This window comes from Schistocerca cancellata, chromosome 5 (assembly GCF_023864275.1).
Source record: "Schistocerca cancellata isolate TAMUIC-IGC-003103 chromosome 5, iqSchCanc2.1, whole genome shotgun sequence".
In the NCBI taxonomy this organism is placed as follows: domain Eukaryota; kingdom Metazoa; phylum Arthropoda; class Insecta; order Orthoptera; family Acrididae; genus Schistocerca; species Schistocerca cancellata.
Window position 1 is genome coordinate 77,823,626 of NC_064630.1, and position 18,111 is coordinate 77,841,736.

Genomic DNA, 18,111 nt, shown 5'->3' on the forward strand with positions numbered 1-18,111 from the left:
AACCTGGCATACAAGACAAGGTTGGTGGCACAGTATTGACGTAACAGTTCGAGTAGAAGAGATCGTGTGTGCGATCGAGAATGTGAAACTCAGTACTCGGCAGCAGCGGAGTGAGAACACGTTCACTGCTGTGTGACGCATTGATACAGCTGAAATCGTCTTCTCGGGTGGGTGAACAAGTTGCGGGCGCGATCGAGTTGTGAACGGTGAACGGCTGGGCAGTAAGCGTGCATAGTGTCGGCGAGTTGTTGACAAGATGCGGGTGGGGTAGCCGTGGTGGCACCGTATGTCGCGCAGCTGTTTGATTTCACTGGGTTGAGGTCAGTGAGCCAGCAGGCAGTGGCCATGGCGTCACTGCCAGTAGCGGTCGAGCAGAGTCGGTGTGGCTTGGGTGCTGCATAGAGGGAGGCGTGGCACGTCCAGTGTTGCACTGAGAAACAGCCAGCATTGTCGTCGGTGTAATTGGTGCATTGTCGTTGATCGGTAGGATGTCCTTGATGAAATTGTTCCTGTGATGTTGGTGACGTGCTGAATTAAAGCAGCTTTTGCTCTGGTGTACTAGTGCGGAGAAGTGGTAGAAAAGTTGGCACGAGCATTCGAACTCTGGAAGACAGGCTGTGCGGAAACCGGCTCGAACAAATTTGCACGCTGCGCGGAAGACACGGTAGCTGTGACGGGCGTTTGTGAGTGAGATGTTATGTATGGTAATATCAAACCCAACATTAAGTATTCGCTCATTTATAATGAATTAACATTATTTTGATCATGTCGGTACAAATTCTTCGACAGAATAACAACACTTTTCCACCAGAAGAGTAGAGAGCAATCTTTTCAGTGAACCAAGCTCCATCTTAAACATATTATTGCCTTTTATTTTATTGATAATTTTTAACCCCATATACTCTGGCATTTGGTCATAAAGTTTTAAACGATGTGTTGGAAGTTTGAAATTATCTCTGTGGCGAGTGCTGTAGTTGTGGTCAAAACGGAAAGTGTCTAGTGTATGTTGATTTTTATATAAGAACACCACCACCTCATATGTGTAAAGTGAGGGGATAGATAGTATTTTTAAATTTTTTGACAGTGTTTGACAGGATTCCCATTTTTTTGCAACACACGTTTCTAATTACTTTCTTTTTTAATACTAGGAGTCTAGTGACATTTGCTGACTTTTCCTAGAAGATTATGCCGTAACGAATAACTGACTCAAAGTAGCAGTGATAAACTATCTTTCTGGTATCCATGTTTGTGGCATCTGAAAAAATACACATTGCAAATGCCAAGTTGTTCAGTTTATTTGCTATATAATCCATGTGTACCTCACAATTTAAATTTTTATCAAGATTTAGGCCTACGAACTCCACATGGTTTGCTTCTGTGATATCCTGCTTCTGTGATATCCTGATCATTGCAAGTTATCTTTATTTCAGTCCTTTCTACTGGTTTAGCTTCTAATTGCATCATTTTGGTTTTAGTTACATTTAGTTTTAGTCCATTTTGATGGAACCAAGATTCGAGTTTTTCTAAAGTATTTTTGGCTTTTTCTGGAATACTTTCAGATACCTTATTTTCAATAGAACTGATGTATCATTAGCAAATAAGACTGAACGAACATCAATAGCAAGTGGTAGGTCATTTGTGTAAAAAAGAAACAGATAGGGATCCAATATTGAACCTTGTGGGAATCCTTGGGGGAACTGTTTTCCAGTCTGAGGAATAATTGGTTCCATTTGAAGTTAAAATTACTCTTTGTTTCCTATCTGACAGGTAAGAGCTAAACCATTTCAAAGCAGTGTCCGCGATTCCATACATCTGTAATTTGTGGAGGGGTAATGCATGGTTCACTGAATCGAAAGCTTTAGTTAGATCACTGAATACTCCTGTGACCTTTCTACCCTTATCTAACATGGAGCATATTTTCTGGATAAACTCATTTATAGCATTCACAGTGCTTTTAGCCTGTTGGAATCCAAACCAATTTTTAAAAATTATATCATTTACTCTAAGAAATTTATTAATTTGCTTTGCTGCAATCTTTTCAAACACTTTACAGAAGACTGGCAAAAGAGAGATAGGGTTGTAATTCACCATATCTTCTGTTGACCCTTTTTTGAATAGAGGTTTGATCTCAGCATATTTCAATACATTTGGAAAGCATCCCTGTTCAAAAGATTGATTTATAATAATTGACAGTGGTTGAGAAATAATATCGCACACACACTTGATGGCTGACATCGAAATAAGTGTCCAAGGAATAGAAAAGCAACTGGAATCACTCAACAGAGGAAAGTCCATTGGACCTGACGGGATACCAATTCGATTCTACACAGAGTACGCGAAAGAACTTGCCCCCCTTCTAACAGCCGTGTACCGCAAGTCTCTAGAGGAACGGAAGGTTCCAAATGATTGGAAAAGAGCACAGGTAGTCCCAGTCTTCAAGAAGGGTCGTCGAGCAGATGCGCAAAACTATAGACCTATATCTCTGACGTCGATCTGTTGTAGAATTTTAGAACATGTTTTTTGCTCGAGTATCATGTCGTTTTTGGAAACCCAGAATCTACTCTGTAGGAATCAACATGGATTCCGGAAACAGCGTTCGTGTGAGACCCAACTCGCTTTATTTGTTCATGAGACCCAGAAAATATTAGATACAGGCTCCCAGGTAGATGCTATTTTTCTTGACTTCCGGAAGGCGTTCGATACAGTTCCGCACTGTCGCCTGATAAACAAAGTAAGAGCCTACGGAATATCAGACCAGCTGTGTGGCTGGATTGAAGAGTTTTTAGCAAACAGAACGCAGCATGTTGTTATCAACGGAGAGACGTCTACAGACGTTAAAGTAACCTCTGGTGTGCCACAGGGGAGTGTTATGGGACCATTGCTTTTCACAATATATATAAATGACCTAGTAGATAGTGTCGGAAGTTCCATGCGGCTTTTCGCGGATGATGCTGTAGTATACAGAGAAGTTGCAGCATTAGAAAATTGTAGCGAAATGCAGGAAGATCTGCAGCGGATAGGCACTTGGTGCAGGGAGTGGCAACTGACCCTTAACATAGACAAATGTAATGTATTGCGAATACGTAGAAAGAAGGATCCTTTATTGTATGATTATATGATAGCGGAACAAACACTGGTAGCAGTTACTTCTGTAAAATATCTGGGAGTATGCGTGCGGAACGATTTGAAGTGGAATGATCATATAAAATTAATTGTTGGTAAGGCGGGTACCAGGTTGAGATTCATTGGGAGAGTCCTCAGAAAATGTAGTCCATCAACAAAGGAGGTGGCTTACAAAACACTCGTTCGACCTATACTTGAGTATTGCTCATCAGTGTGGGATCCGTACCAGATCGGGTTGACGGAGGAGATAGAGAAGATTCAAAGAAGAGCGGCGCGTTTCGTCACAGGGTTATTTGATAACCGTGATAGCGTTACGGAGATGTTTAACAAACTCAAGTGGCGGACTCTGCAAGAGAGGCGCTCTGCTTCGCGGTGTAGCTTGCTCACCAGGTTTCGAGAGGGTGCGTTTCTGGATGAGGTATCGAATATATTGCTTCCCCCTACTTATACCTCCCGAGGAGATCACGAATGTAAAATTAGAGAGATTAGAGCGCGCACAGAGGCTTTCAGACAGTCGTTCTTCCCGCGAACCATACGCGACTGGAACAGGAAAGGGAGGTAATGACAGTGGCACGTAAAGTGCCCTCCGCCACACACCGTTGGGTGGCTTGCGGAGTATAAATGTAGATGTAGATGTAGATTACAGGAGTGGTTATTTCTTCCCACCCATGTGAGGTTTTGTTTTTTAGAGACAATATTTCCTTCTCTACATCCCTTTGGGTGATTTTTTCAAATTGTTTAAAAGATGTGTTCTGGCCGTTTTCCGAATTTGTGATGCCTTGATAGAATGTCATATCCACATCTGATCTTACAACACTTAGGAAGAATTCATTGAAACAACTTGATATCTGAACAGGGTTTACTATAATTTCATTTTCACATCTAATTTTCAAAATAAACAACAAAATACAAAGATAGGCAAAACATAATCCCAAACATACATACATACACACAGACACAACACAGCTCCAAACAGATCAGCAGACAGTAAGCAGAAAATGGCACGTGATGACTTACAACAATAAAATCACACAGAAGGTGGGCAACATACTAAAGAGACAAAGACTCAGCATTGCATACAGAACTAAGACAATACAAAACAAATGTGTAAGAAATATAACAAATATGGCAAATACAGCCAGCTGACATCAAATGCTGTCCGCCTTTATATGTGGTCAAATATGCAGGAATTTTAGAATCAGGTATACAGAACATCTCACTCACTCACTCGCTCCCCTCACCCCACCCCACCCCTTCACTCTCTCTCTCCCCCTGTCTTAGAAAACACACACACACGCACACACACACACACACACACACACACACACACACACACACACACACACACACACACACACACACTAAAACTCTGTGCTTGGCAAACAAATCATAAAAAATGCATGTGTAATGACAAAAGCTCTGTCGGGCTGGGCTAGCATGTGGATGGGTGACCATCCAGTCTGCTGAGTGCTGTTGGCATGCGGAGTGCACTCACACTCAGCTATTGTGAGGAAAACTGAGGAGCTACTTGATTGAGAAGTAGTGGCGCTGGTCTCGTAAACTGACATACAACTGGGAGAACAGTGTGGTGACCACATACCCCTCCATACCTGCATCCAGTGATGCCTGTGGGCTGAAAATGACATGTTGGTTGGTTGGTACCCTTGGGACTTCATGGCCTGGTCAGGTGGAGTTTGGTTTTTAATGACAAAAGTGAAAGCAATAAGCATGTTACCTCAACACAAACAAAGTAAAAACACCGCTACATCAAAAAATTGTAAGTAACATGCTAAATAACACAAAACATAGTGATTGTCTAATGGAAATACATAATAAACAGAAAAATAAAATAAAGTATTGCTGTCTGCAGATGATAAGTTTTAGATTGCATAGTAGATCAAATCTACTAGCATAAACATCTAATAGCTTCATTTGAAATACGTAAACAAATGCACACATCCCCTTTATTTCCAAATGTACTAGAACCTTTAAACATATCATAAATCATCACTACAGAATGCCACAACTCAGTGATGCACATCTCAAGCCAATGTAAAATATTTTACAATAATCGTTCATTTTCAAATGTAAATATTTTGTACCAATAGTTTCTTTAAAGGGTAACATGTAACAAGAATTTTGCAAGAGGAAATAAACAAATAAACCCACTAAAGATAGCACAAAAAGTGCTGACACAATGTTTGGTTGGAAACAAAACTACAAAGATGTCTTGCATAAGGGGGAATTCCTCTGCAAGTGTTGGAAAAAAAAAAAAATTACAGCAATTTAATAATGAAAAGCGATTGCAAAGATTGGTAATTTATTGGCAGTGATGTACAATCTTGCTGGAAACTATCTCCACATCTGAATTATTCCAGTATTTATAACGAATAAATGCAAAGATGCTTATAGTACTGGAAACCAGACTGTTTTTGGATACTCTAGAGCACTTTGCAACCTACAGTACCAACCCTTTTGCAAGCCATGGGATTTATACTTACCAGTAACTGTATTTTTTATTGCATTCATGGGAATACCTGGAACCACTTCTGTATGTCCTAGCATCTAATGGTGGTCCATTGCACTGACTGTAGTTTCTGTTTGTTGTGAAATACAGCTTTTAGGGCCATGAGAAGCATACATAAGACCAAATAATGTTGTTTAAGGCCCTTGGGAAGTATCCTTACCACCAAAATAGTTTCTTCACGAGACATGGGAAGTATACTTATCACAAAATTAATATTTATTTTGTACATATTATTGTGACTTGTATCAGCTCATTTATTTATTGTTTTCACATTGTGGTAAGTAAAATAAAAACAGAAAAAGCTGTTTTACATTTTCATCTGTAATGGTGATATGTAACAGCTCACAAAAGGGAAGCAGGAAATACACTTAATATCATAGTTTAGCAGTTCACAAAAGGGCTGGGGGAGATATACATTACTACCATAGTTTTTGGTCCTAAATCAAAAATAAAATTATCAAAAATAAATTTGGCCAGTGAATCACAGTTCTACTAAAATACCAAATAAATAAATAAATAAACACTACTGAGTCGCACAAAAAATGCAACTGTGAAAGGGCTATAAATTATGCTAACTACGATGGATGGAGGTGCAGAACAATGCTTTGCCCCTTGTCCATGTCCATTGTATCTAAATTATTAGCACAGGGAAAGGCAATGGCCAAATGCAGCACAGTCATCAATAACAAAACTTTGAGTAAAATCAAGAAAGAATCTTATTTAAAGACAGTTCTGATAGGCTTTGAAAGATACAGAAATGACATGACTTTCAAAGAAGTTTCAAAATGAGAAACAAGCCCTTAATGTGTAATATAAAATCATTGTTGGAATACAAACAATAGTATAATCACAGAGAAAGTGTTGAGAAGTAATGCTAGTCTGACCAAACAGACAGATAGATGATCTAGATTAATCAACACTTTGTTTTTGTCTTATCTGCCCATTGTTCAATTTCTCATCTTGAGTGGCTTTCTTTCCTACCATTTTGTACCTTCCAGCCAGAATTCTTGGTTATCTCCTTGTAACAAAAGAGGATTATTTCAAGCATATGAACAACAAAAATCAATATAATTTTAAAAATTATTCTAACTGGAAAAAATATGTGTTACACATGAAAAGATCATTAGTTATTGTGAGATCACTACTGTTGTCACCTGTGAGATCAGAACACATTGCTTCATTTTTACAGTATATATTATTGTGACTTGTATCAGCTCATGTTGTATCAACTAATGTTGGTTTTCATAAGTCAGATATTTGGCATATAATTGGAAAATTATTAATTCATCATGGTAGTGACGTTCAGTATAGCTTACAGGGAAATATTTTTTAAAAAAGAAACTTACCTTCAGATGATATACTAAATGCAAATGATGTTTCTGAATAAATTTATAATGTATGATGAACATAGTGCATAGTGGAAATATATATGTTGTACAGCCAAAAGGACTGTATAAAATAATGTTTAGAAATCTAAAATCAGAATTTTATTCTATTACTGGTAGGCCTACTATACAATTTCAACATTTCTTGTTTCATTCATAATACATTTAAATTATTTCTATTAAAAGTATATGGCATGTAGCACTCTTTGCAGTTCAGAGGGTGCTGATGTGTATTACAATTGTAATGAATAAAGTGCTAAATTAATAAATAATTTAAGTTTAAGAACGGCATCTCATGAAGTAATACTGAATATGGTGACTGTTAAATAATTTTTGTAGCTGCTTACTTTCACAAAGAGTAAGAAAATGTACACACTGTCTACTGATACATTTCTTAATTCTGCGATGAAATTGAAATAAGATAGGAAGTGTAATGTAGAACAGAAATAGTGAATTTTCATTATAAATATCAAGACACCTGGTTACTGAAATAAAAAAGAGTCTGTCTCAAAATATATCCCTTTATGTCTAGGATGATTTGTACAATTGGTTCTAATTTCCAAACATTCTTAGAGAATTACTCTAGAACTGTTCTCAAGACTCTCTATTTGCACATGGTCATAGTAAATTCTTCTGCTCGTAGAAACAACAAAGCAAGATTTTTACATTTTAAGAGAAAAATAAAAGATCCTTGTAAGTACAGGTAACCATTCAAATTAAATAAGACATTTTTTATGGTTTCAAAAAACTAACTAATTTTACATAAGGCAAAGAAGTGATGTATAGTCGCCCTTATTAAGCTTTCAAGATTATCAAATAAAGATAAACTACAAGGGAGAAAATTTTGTTCATACTAGTATACCCACTACACTGCAAGTATAATATATTAAGAACCACTTACCTCTGAATTAATTAATTAAGACCTCAGTTAGCGGGTCCCTTATTTATCTTCTTCCATGTATTGAGACTGAAACTGAGGCTTTAAACCATGTACCTTTGTAACACCATAGCGGGGTCCAGCTGTTTTTGGTCTCAATTTTACATTTTCATCCCCTGTAATTTCAATTGTGGCTGTCGGTGTCATATTATTTTTGGGTTTTAAAGCATGTGAACTTCTAATTGACATAGGTGCTGGTACTAGTCCAAGATCTCCTGTTCCGTAGATTGTGACAGCACTAGTGGCTCTATCTCTGAAATAAGAAGGAAACTGCTGAAAGAAATGTTGCCAATTATACCAAACCTATATCTTTTTTAACATAATTTCTTTGTTTCAGCATACAGAAATAGGGATAGGTAGTTTAGTTTCTGTCATTGTATCCTGTCTAGAAGATTTTGGATGGAATTATTTCTGTGTTAATAGAAGTCTGGAATAACAGCCATTAAATCTATAAACAATAATAGCTATTCTTTTGTAATTTAGTATATTGTAATAATGTATATAAACCATTGGTTCCATTTGAATCTCTGTGGTAAAATTGTATACATATATGGATTTAAGTACTTGTGTCCAAAAGTTCGTGAAGTTTCACAAAGGCAAATATCACACTACCACAGTTTTTACCTTGGGATGGAATAAAGGTAGCATGTAGTAATGACACAGGTATGTATAACATACACTTTATTCCATAACTGACACACACCGAATACAAATTTAGGTTCATGGCAGGCATAAAGCACACCAAATATAAGTTCCTCTGATGTTACACACCAGGCCACTGTCACTAGTCAGAGTTTTCTCACTGCACCAGCTACTGTTGCATGCAGAATCCCCACAGAGTGACCCCCCCCCACCCCCCTCCTGTGAGTGTGGAGCACTGGGGAAGGAGAAAGCCAGGGAACTCTGCTGTTGCGATTATCTTCACACCTTCGTGCATGTCAACTGTGCCATGGCCGGCTCCAACGCAGAGCGCAGTTGGACCATTTCTCCTTGAACATGATGGGACGGCGCAATGATGCCGTCCTGCTCTTTGGTATATAGATGGTATTTGTTGAGGTGAGGTGGAGGTCAGCGATGATTGTCAATGGTGCAGGGCTAGAGTGTGGGCATGGCAGACTGACGGGGAAGGTGACATTGTGCTATCCATGAGAAAGTGCTCCACATATAGTTGCAACATGAAGGTGTTATCAGTGTCTGACTTTCTTAGGCTGTCCCTCAACAATGAGGAAATCATCAACTAGTTTGATCTCAATTTCATCCAGCAGAAAGTGCTGCATGTCTAGCTGGAACATGGTATTCTCAGCGTTTGAGCCGGGCGACACATCATTGTGCTGTGAAGGGGGTAACAGCGTTGGTTGGAGTTGTTTGTGCGTCATCAGTATGGCTGACATCATATTAGGCCCAAGCTGGTTTTAAGTGGTTGACTACCACAGTGGTAGGCTTACCATGAAGCAACATGTTGAAAGTGTTAGTGCCTAGTCTGATGCCTCTGTGAGAGCTGATATAAGGCAGCTGTAGTGCAGGGCATGATATAATCATAGTCTGCCAGTGCCATATGGATGAAGATTTTTGGAGAACTGTGTGGCTGTGAAGGTGGTATCCTGAGCTGTGTGATGTGTTGTTTGACTTGTGTGATGAGGAAGGGTAATTTTGTGAGTTGTCCATCAGTGGTATTTGTAACACAAAGCCTGTAGAGCAAGCAACTCATCACAGAGGACTTCTACGAGGGAGGCACGGAGATCGTCTTTGTGAATGGCGCATACGCATAATTGTACCCAAGGCAATGCTTTCATCCAGTGATTTCTGTGCCAGATAAGGGCATCTTTAAGTGTATATTGCCATCATTCCAGAAGGCCATTACTTTGTGGATGGTTAGCCACTGTGCAGTAATGTCGTACATTGCAGAGGTTGCATAGTTCATTAAACAGGACTGATTCAAACTGTTGCCCCTGTCAGTGGTCGCTGCAACAGATTGTGTAATTGGTCGAATATGATCTTCCTCATCGATGTTGGCATGAAAGGTTGAATTCAATTTTGCAAAACAAGACACAATATTTGCTTGGTGGATGCAGAATGGAACAACATTCTTTATGTAAGTTGGTTGTAGAATCGTGAAGGGAGTCAATAACTTGTGAGTTTGCAACTGCACCTCTGATAAGTTAATAGGTCTGTAGGCAATGAGTGCATTAAGGCTGTGGCAAGTATGAGACAGTTTTTAATTTTATCAAAGGCACGTTGCATATGTGGAATCCACCCAAATTTACACTTACCAATAGTGTCCTTGCCAGCTAGAACTTCTGTAAGCAGTGATTGTAAAGCACCAACATTAGGGAGAAGTCATCATCATCATCATCATCAGCCATTTCAATCATTAGATGATGTGGCCTCTTCGAGTCGTGGATTCAGGTAGGCTTTCAGCAGTCTTCTCCAAGTGAGACGGTCTTGGGCAGTTCTCTGCCAGGTGTTACCAGCGATCTTCTTGATGTCTTTGTCCCATCTGTCTGGTGGTCTTCCTCTAGGCCTCCGGTGCTCTCTCGGACTCCACTCCAGTACTAGCTTCGTCCACCTGTTGTCTTTTCTTCTTGCGACGTGGCCAGCCCACTGCCATTTCAAGGAACCTACTCTCTCTAAGATGTCATTAACCTTCGTCACAGACCGGATGTCATCTGCCCTTTTCCTGTCCTTTCTTGTATAGCCCAGCATTGATCTCTCCATGGCTCTCTGTGCTGTCCTAAGTTTCCCTTTTGTGAATGAGTTCAGTGTCCATGTCTCGCATCCGTACGTCATCACAGGAAGAATGCATTGATCAAATACTGCTTTCTTCAGATTTACTGGCATTTTTGATCTGAATACTTTTGAATTCTTCCCAAATGCTTGCCAACCAAGCTTGATGCGTCGATAGATTTCTGGTCTTATGTCTCCCTTCATATTTATAATCTGGCCAAGGTAGACATATTCACTGACCTCTTCTAGTAGACTGTCCTTGATTTTCACATCTCCAGCTGGGACCCATTTGTTGGATATTACTTTTGTTTTGGATAGGTTCAAGTTCAAGCCAACCAGCTGACATTCCGATGCAAGATCTGTAACTAAGTTTTGGAGCTCTGCGAAGTCTTTGGCCAGTAAGGCAATATCATCAGCAAATCTCAAGTTGGTAAGCCTTCTTCCATTAATTCTGATTCCCTTACCTTCCCAGCTCAGCTTTGACATAGCCATTTCCAATACAGCAGAGAACAGTTTTGGGGAGATGGGATCGCCTTGCTTGACACCCCTCATGATGCGGAATTCTTGAGTTGATTCGCCGATGTTAACATAAGCTGAAGAATTCTCGTAGATTTTCCTGAGCACTTCAATGTATGCTGCTCCCACTCCTTGCTCACTCAAAGCTTGGAGGACAGCTACATGGCTAACGGAGTCAAATGCCTTTTCAAAGTCAACAAAGGCAATGCAGAGAGGCAGTTGGTATTCATTCGCTCTGCTTATCACTTCACTAACGGTCAGAATGTGGTCAATAGTGCTAAAATTGCTTCGGAATCCAGCTTGTTCTATAGGTTGGGCTAAGTCTAGGGTGGAACTAATTCGATTTAACAAGATCTTTGTAAAAATTTTGTACAAAATTGAGAGCAAGCTGATAGGACGGTAGTTTTTAATATTGTGAATACTTCCTTTCTTGTGTATCAAAATAATCTTAGCCTTGTTCCACGATAGTGGGATTGAAGCATAGTGCAGACAGGAAGTAAATACTTTTGCCAAGTGATTTATTGTTACCTCTCCTGCCAGTTTGAGGATGTCAACGCTGAGCTCATCATCACCCGGCACTGTTCTCTTCTTCATGCTATCTAGAGCACACTTGACTTCCGATGGGAGTATATCTGGAACACTAGGTATATCATTTAAATTAGATACACTCAAATTTTCCCCTGTATTGCTATACAAATTGCTATAAAAGTCTCTGATGAACTTCAAAACCGCCTCCTTTTCAGCTGTCATCATACCCTTCAGTTTATATGAAATTTTGTACATGCCTTATGGCCTCAAAAAAATGACCCAGACCAGGCAGCAATTTATTCATAGTATCCTGTTTAAGCTCCCTTTTTGCTGTGCACATTTGCATGATATTCTAATTTTCTCTCCTTCATGGGAAAGCATAAGCTGCATCTCAAACAAGTTCTTGATGTGCCTGCCAGAGAAATTAATCATGCCAAGAAAACGGCATAATTCTAGGAAATCTAACAGACAGGGTAGTTGCTTAATGACTTGGTTTGTTGTAGCATGTGGGGCAGGAGGGAGGGGGGAATACTAGTGGCATTGACCACGTGGCCTAGGAAGACTACTTTCAGCTGACACTTGCCATCATTAATGATGACACCATTGTCAGCAGGCACATCAAGAACTTGTTTGAGATGCAGCTTATGCTTTCCCATGAAGGAGAGAAAATTAGAATATCATGCAAATGTGCACAGCAAAAAGGGAGCTTAAACAGGATACTATGAATAAATTGCTGCCTGGTCTGGGTCATTTTTTTGAGGCCATAAGGCATGTACAAAATTTCATATAAACTGAAGGGTATGATGACAGCTATCTTTTGAATGTCCTCCTCAATCATCAGTCTCTGCCCGTATGCCTTTCTGCAATCAAAGATGCTGATCCGAGGCATGGGTGAGGTAGCGGGTATACGTATTGACTCTAACCTTGTATTGAAGTAATGTTGCTGGAGTTGTTGCAGTAGGGTCAGAGATGTGACACATTCGTGCACGTATTGTTAATGTTCATCACTCATGTTGTGGTACTGCATGTCTTTCAAGAGAGAGGTAGTAGAAACCTACCATGGTTGTGAGGGCCAATAACCACTGTCACCATGGACAGAAAGACTGCTGTCTTCATGTTGCAATGTGCCGCATACTACAGTGATGGAAGTCTCAGAGAAAATCAGCTCCAAGTACCAGTTCCGTGATATATGCAATGAGAAAGTTCCACAAAATGACTCCCCTGAGCCAAGATCCAAGGTATGAGACATGGATCTGTGGACAGTAATAGAGGAGTCATTCACTGTGCAGAACTGGATGGCAGATATGTCCCTTGTCACTGCAGAATGTCCAGAGGGTGAGATGCTTGATTCTGAACCCATGCCAATGAGGAAATACTGTCTATGTATGCGGTTTAATATGTAGAGTATACTACTTTGCTAGGAGGTGCCGTATGAAATGATTTGTCAGTATGCTGCAATGTATGGCTACTCGAATTTTCATCACAATTCAATGTGTCTATTGTGGATCTCACTACGACTTTTGGGTAATCACACAGCAACCAGCAGTTGCGCACCACATCACCAAACTGTGTTTGGAACTAGCAGAGCTGTCCCTGTACAGGAATGGCAATGCATGAAACATGGTTATCAATTTTGTGAATTTTTGTCATGGTCGGCTGAAGGTCACCATACCCTGTAGCAGTGTTGATGTCATACTCAGGACTGGATGGGTGTGGTTGGTCTGGTTTGGCTGTGCCTGGATGGATGGTGTCACAAAGCTGCTGTAAGTCACAGTTGCAAGCATTATTATCTGTGGCATTTATACATGGTTGGTATTGCAAAATGGCAAAAATCCTAGATTCTGAAATAAACTGCTTTCAGAGGTATATGAATTCTTACAGGAACACAACCAGTTTTGTGATTTAAATCACATCTTCAGCTGTACATACATCAGTAAATCATTTAAGCCTTGAAAGAGGGAGACTGAACCTTCTCAAAATAAAATACTGTTACCAACAACAAGCAGGGCATCAAAGTTCAAATTGACCAATTCAGAAACTGACATGTGAGGTAAACACACTTTTAACATATCAGTTGAAAGCAGTTTATTTCAGAAACATGGATTACTTCAGCTGCAGTTGCCCTCAACAGAAAATTATTGGTAAAAATCCTGTCTGCCAATATTAATTTGCTCACCAATGACTTGCTTTTGTGCAAAGTCATCACCACTTGTACCTAAGGTAAGATCTTGTTGCTTTGGTGTCCATGAAAGGCAACAGAGCAGTGCAGACTTTGGGGCATTGTATTTATTGCTACCCACAGCAACCAAGATAGTATCTTGATTATGTCAGTGTGTTCAGTAAGGTGGCAGAGCAAAGCAATGAATTTTGCACTGTCTTCTGTGAAGCCAAGAGTGGGCAGAATGCACTTAGTGATCACAAATCACATCACTGGTTGGTCTGGGCAGAATGGAGGCAGCTTCAGTTGTGAACCAAAATGGGCGGTCATATCACTGATGCATAGTTGTGCCAACGGCCAGTATAATGTCCAGAGGGGATGACAGATCAGTTCACAGTATCCATATGTGGTGCTGGGCTACATGATGCGGCACAAATGGCTTGACTGAAATTGGATGCAACATGGTAGGCATGTCAAAATTAGTGAACAGTGAAGAATTTAAATGTCCAACTAGGTGCTTAGTATTGGTATGATACACATGTGAAGTGAAACCCGGAATGAAATCACCCAATAGATTGTCTGTAGGGATACATTGTTCGGTACTGTAGGTAGTACTGTTAGCACCAATGACACCACACTGAGTGTGATCATTTTCCTGCTTGAACAGTATCAGTTTCTGAGTATTTCGCTGTGAAGCACTACACACATCCGTACGAAAGTCACTGTCTTGTCATAGGGATTTCAGTGCTCTACAGTTGCAAGATGGCTCCATCATCTGTGCACAGTATCCAAACAGAATGTGAAGCTTTAAAATGAGCCTTACACAGTCGTCGCAGGTCACCAGTGTCGATTTTACCCCGGGATGGGAGAAAGGCAATGTGGAGAAATGACACAGGTAAGTGTATCATGCACTTTATTCCATAATATACACAAGAAGGATACATGTCTAAGTTCATGGCAGGGATAAAGCACACCAAATCATAGTTCCTCAGATATTCCTTGCCGGTTCACTGTTACTAGTCAGAAAGTTTTATCTCTATGACAGTCACTGTCACTGGTGGGGTCTGCACGCTACCATTTTTGGGTGACTGGGTATGGGAGAGGAATGGAGGAGTGCAGTCAGCCCTTGTTGTACATGATATTGTTACACTGTTCATGTTTCAATAAAGGACATTTAACCAATTTCATGCATGAGACTGCTATAGGATGGTCACCTGTCCACAATTTTCTATAACTGATTATCTGATTTACACTGCCTTATAAATTGGAATGTATTTAGGATAAACAATTAAACAATGGAGAATCCAGGATGGAATAATGACAATATTATGAAAGGGATAGATTGCTACTCACCATATAGGGGAGATGATAAGTTGCAGATACGCTCAACTAAAAGACTGTCAAACAAGTAAGCTTGCGACCAAAAAGTCCTTCATCTGAATTAGACAACATATATACACATGCACTGATGCAAATGCAACTCACACACACATGACCACGGTCTCTGGCTCTGGCTGCTGAGGCCAGACTGCGAGTAGCAGTGCATGAGGGGAGAAGCAATCTGGGTGGTGGGGTAAGGAGGAGGCTAAGGTGGAAGGGGGGGTGGGGATAGAAGGTTGTTAGTGGTGGGAGACGGCAAAGTGCTGCTTGTGGGAGTGTACAGGGACGAGGTGGAGAACGTATAGGGCAGCTAGAGCTAAGTGCAGTTGGGAAGTTGGAGGATGGCGGGGGGGGGGGGGGGGGGGGGGGGCAGTGGAAAAGGAGAGAATTAAGAAGACTGTGGGTGCATCAGTGGAATAGAAAATTGTGTAGTGCTGGGATGGAAGCAGGGGAGGTGGTAGTTAGGGAAAGGGCAGTGACTAATGAAGGTTGTGGTCAGTGGGGTTATGGGAACATAGAATATACTGTAGGGAGAGTTTCCACCTGCACACTTCAGAGAACCTGGTGTTGGTAGGAAGGATTCAGATAGAGCAGGCTGTTGAGCAGTCACTGAAGTGAAAAATGTTGTGCCTGGCAGCATGATCAGCAACTGGATGGTCAAGCTGTTTCTTGGCCACAGTTTGTCAGTGGTCATTCATGTGGACAGACAGTTTGTTGCCTGTCATGCCTGTGTAGAATGCAGCACAGTGGTTGCAACTTAGCTTGTAGATCACATGGCTGGTTTCACAGGTAGGCCAGCCTTTGCTGGGATAGGTGATGTTTGTGTCTGGAATGGAGTAGGTGGTGGTGGTGGTGGTGGTGGTGGTGGTGGGAGGGTATATGGTACAGATCTTCATCTAGGTCTATTACAGGGATATGAGCCATGAAACAAGGAGTTGGGAGCAGGGGTTTTGTAAGGATGGACCGGCAGAATACTAATGTGGGAGGGGTGGGAAGGATAGTGGTGAGGACATTCATAATTTCAGGGCAAATGAGAGGTTATTGAAACCCTGGCAGAGAATGTGATTCAGTTAATCTAGCCATGGGTTGTGGTGAGTCATGAGGGGTATGCTCCTCTGTAGCCCGACAGTGGGATTTGGAAAGTGGGGGTGATTGGAGAGATAAGGCACAGGAGGTCTGTTTCTGTATAGGCCTTTGGAAAGGATTGATACTTCTGTGGGACTAAGGCTTTTGGAGGAAACATTCATGACTATTTTTCGGGTCTGTTCAGGTTCTGGATTTTGTAAGGTGGTGAGAGAGAGTTTTTGAGGGTGGGGTAAATGTAGTAGGTCTGTGAGGCAGGATTTGTCAGCTGTGAGGGGATTTGGGGGAGGTTTGGATGTTGTAGAGGTGGCAGATAGTGGTATTCCACGGTGGGAGTAGAAGGTGAACAGGGTGGAGAGTGTCAGATATGATGTCGACAATTTTCGGTGATTCCATTAACCAAGCAACAATGCATAAACAGTATGTGCGACTGGGTTCTAGCTATGAGTAAGGAAACTTTTCTGTATTGACACAGATGAAAGGAGCAAGAATCCATGGTGGACGATAACAATGCATAAATAGCATAGAAATAGGTGCAAAAAATTCACAAAAATACAGCAAAGCATGTAGGAAAAACCACAGCTGAAGTGTGGGGAAACAAGCTGAAACTTGAGGGGTAGGCCAATAGTGGAAGCTGATAACCAACAGATACTGATGTGAAAACACAATGAAACCAAAGAAAAAAATGAATAAAAGATTGTAATGGGGGTTGCAGGTCTGTGGGTGGATAAGTGTAAAGAAGGGAGACAGCAGATGTGACTAGATTAGGTGAACTTAGAATGTGTGAACTGGAATAAGAGAGGAGGAATGTGCGGTGGCGAGGGGTTGGTACAATAAGGTACAAGTTTTTGTGACACAGGAAGGTATGAAAAATAACACAAAAATATGTAACAGCGACACAAGAAGAATGATCAGCTTGAAGGTCTAGGATTAATGATATCAGTGAGAGTATGGCCAGTATGGTCTTGTAGCCATAGCCATCTGTTGTGTCTGGATGACGTGACTGATACAGTGTGACTCTTAAGTAGTGCATGCAGTGCAGATTGGAAGGCAACAAGTGAAACACAGGGAAGAAGAGAAAGAAGGGTGGCAGACACTGAGTATAGTAATGTGTTAGAAAATAGTAACAAAGGAAAACAGCACTGGGTCCTAGGATGTAAGAAAAGCCATTGGGCAAAATCTGCCCTCTGTTTAACTCCGGGACTGCACCTAGTTACCCTACCTTCTCATCATCTCATCCCTGTATGCTCCCACAAGCAGCACTCAGTCTGCTTCTCCTATTGTGCACTGCTGCTCCCAGTCTGGCCGTGGCAGACAAAGAGTGTAGTCATGTTTATGTGAGCTGCGTTTGTGTGTGTCCATATCCATGTGTGAGTGTGTGTGTGTGTGTGTGTGTGTGTGTGTGCATTGTCTAAGTATGATGAAGGCCTTTTTGGCCAAAAGCTTACTTGTTTGAGTCTTTTTTGTTGTGCCTATTTGCAACTTAGCATTTCCACTATCTGGTGAGTAGCAATCTATGCTTTTCATAATATTAGGGTAAACAATCAGAAGACAAAATCAAATTGCACTGACACATTCTAGGTGCATAAATTTGAAGTCACATGTGTGAAAACTAAGGAGGAAATTAAACATGTAGTATTACATCCTGCAGTGTGTATCCAATTCTCTTCTTCAATTTAAAGTACATATCCTATGCTACCATCAAACCGGCATTTAACAATGGGAATTGTATTAGTTAACTGGTTACAAA

The 18,111-nt window shown here is 40.7% G+C and overlaps 1 protein-coding gene across 1 annotated transcript in view; it reads right to left on the bottom strand.

Moving 5' to 3' along the window:
- Positions 1–6,179: 6,179 nt before the first annotated feature.
- LOC126187853 (cilia- and flagella-associated protein 157) overlaps positions 6,180–18,111 on the bottom strand; it is a 171,377-nt gene continuing 159,445 nt past the window's right edge. Inside the window, exons 9-10 of the mRNA XM_049929168.1 lie at positions 7,937–8,225; positions 6,180–6,668 (exon numbers count right to left, since the gene is read on the bottom strand). Of these exons, the coding sequence (XP_049785125.1) occupies positions 7,976–8,225 (250 nt within the window). The 3' untranslated portion in view covers positions 6,180–6,668; positions 7,937–7,975. The remainder of the gene's footprint in view (positions 6,669–7,936; positions 8,226–18,111) is intronic.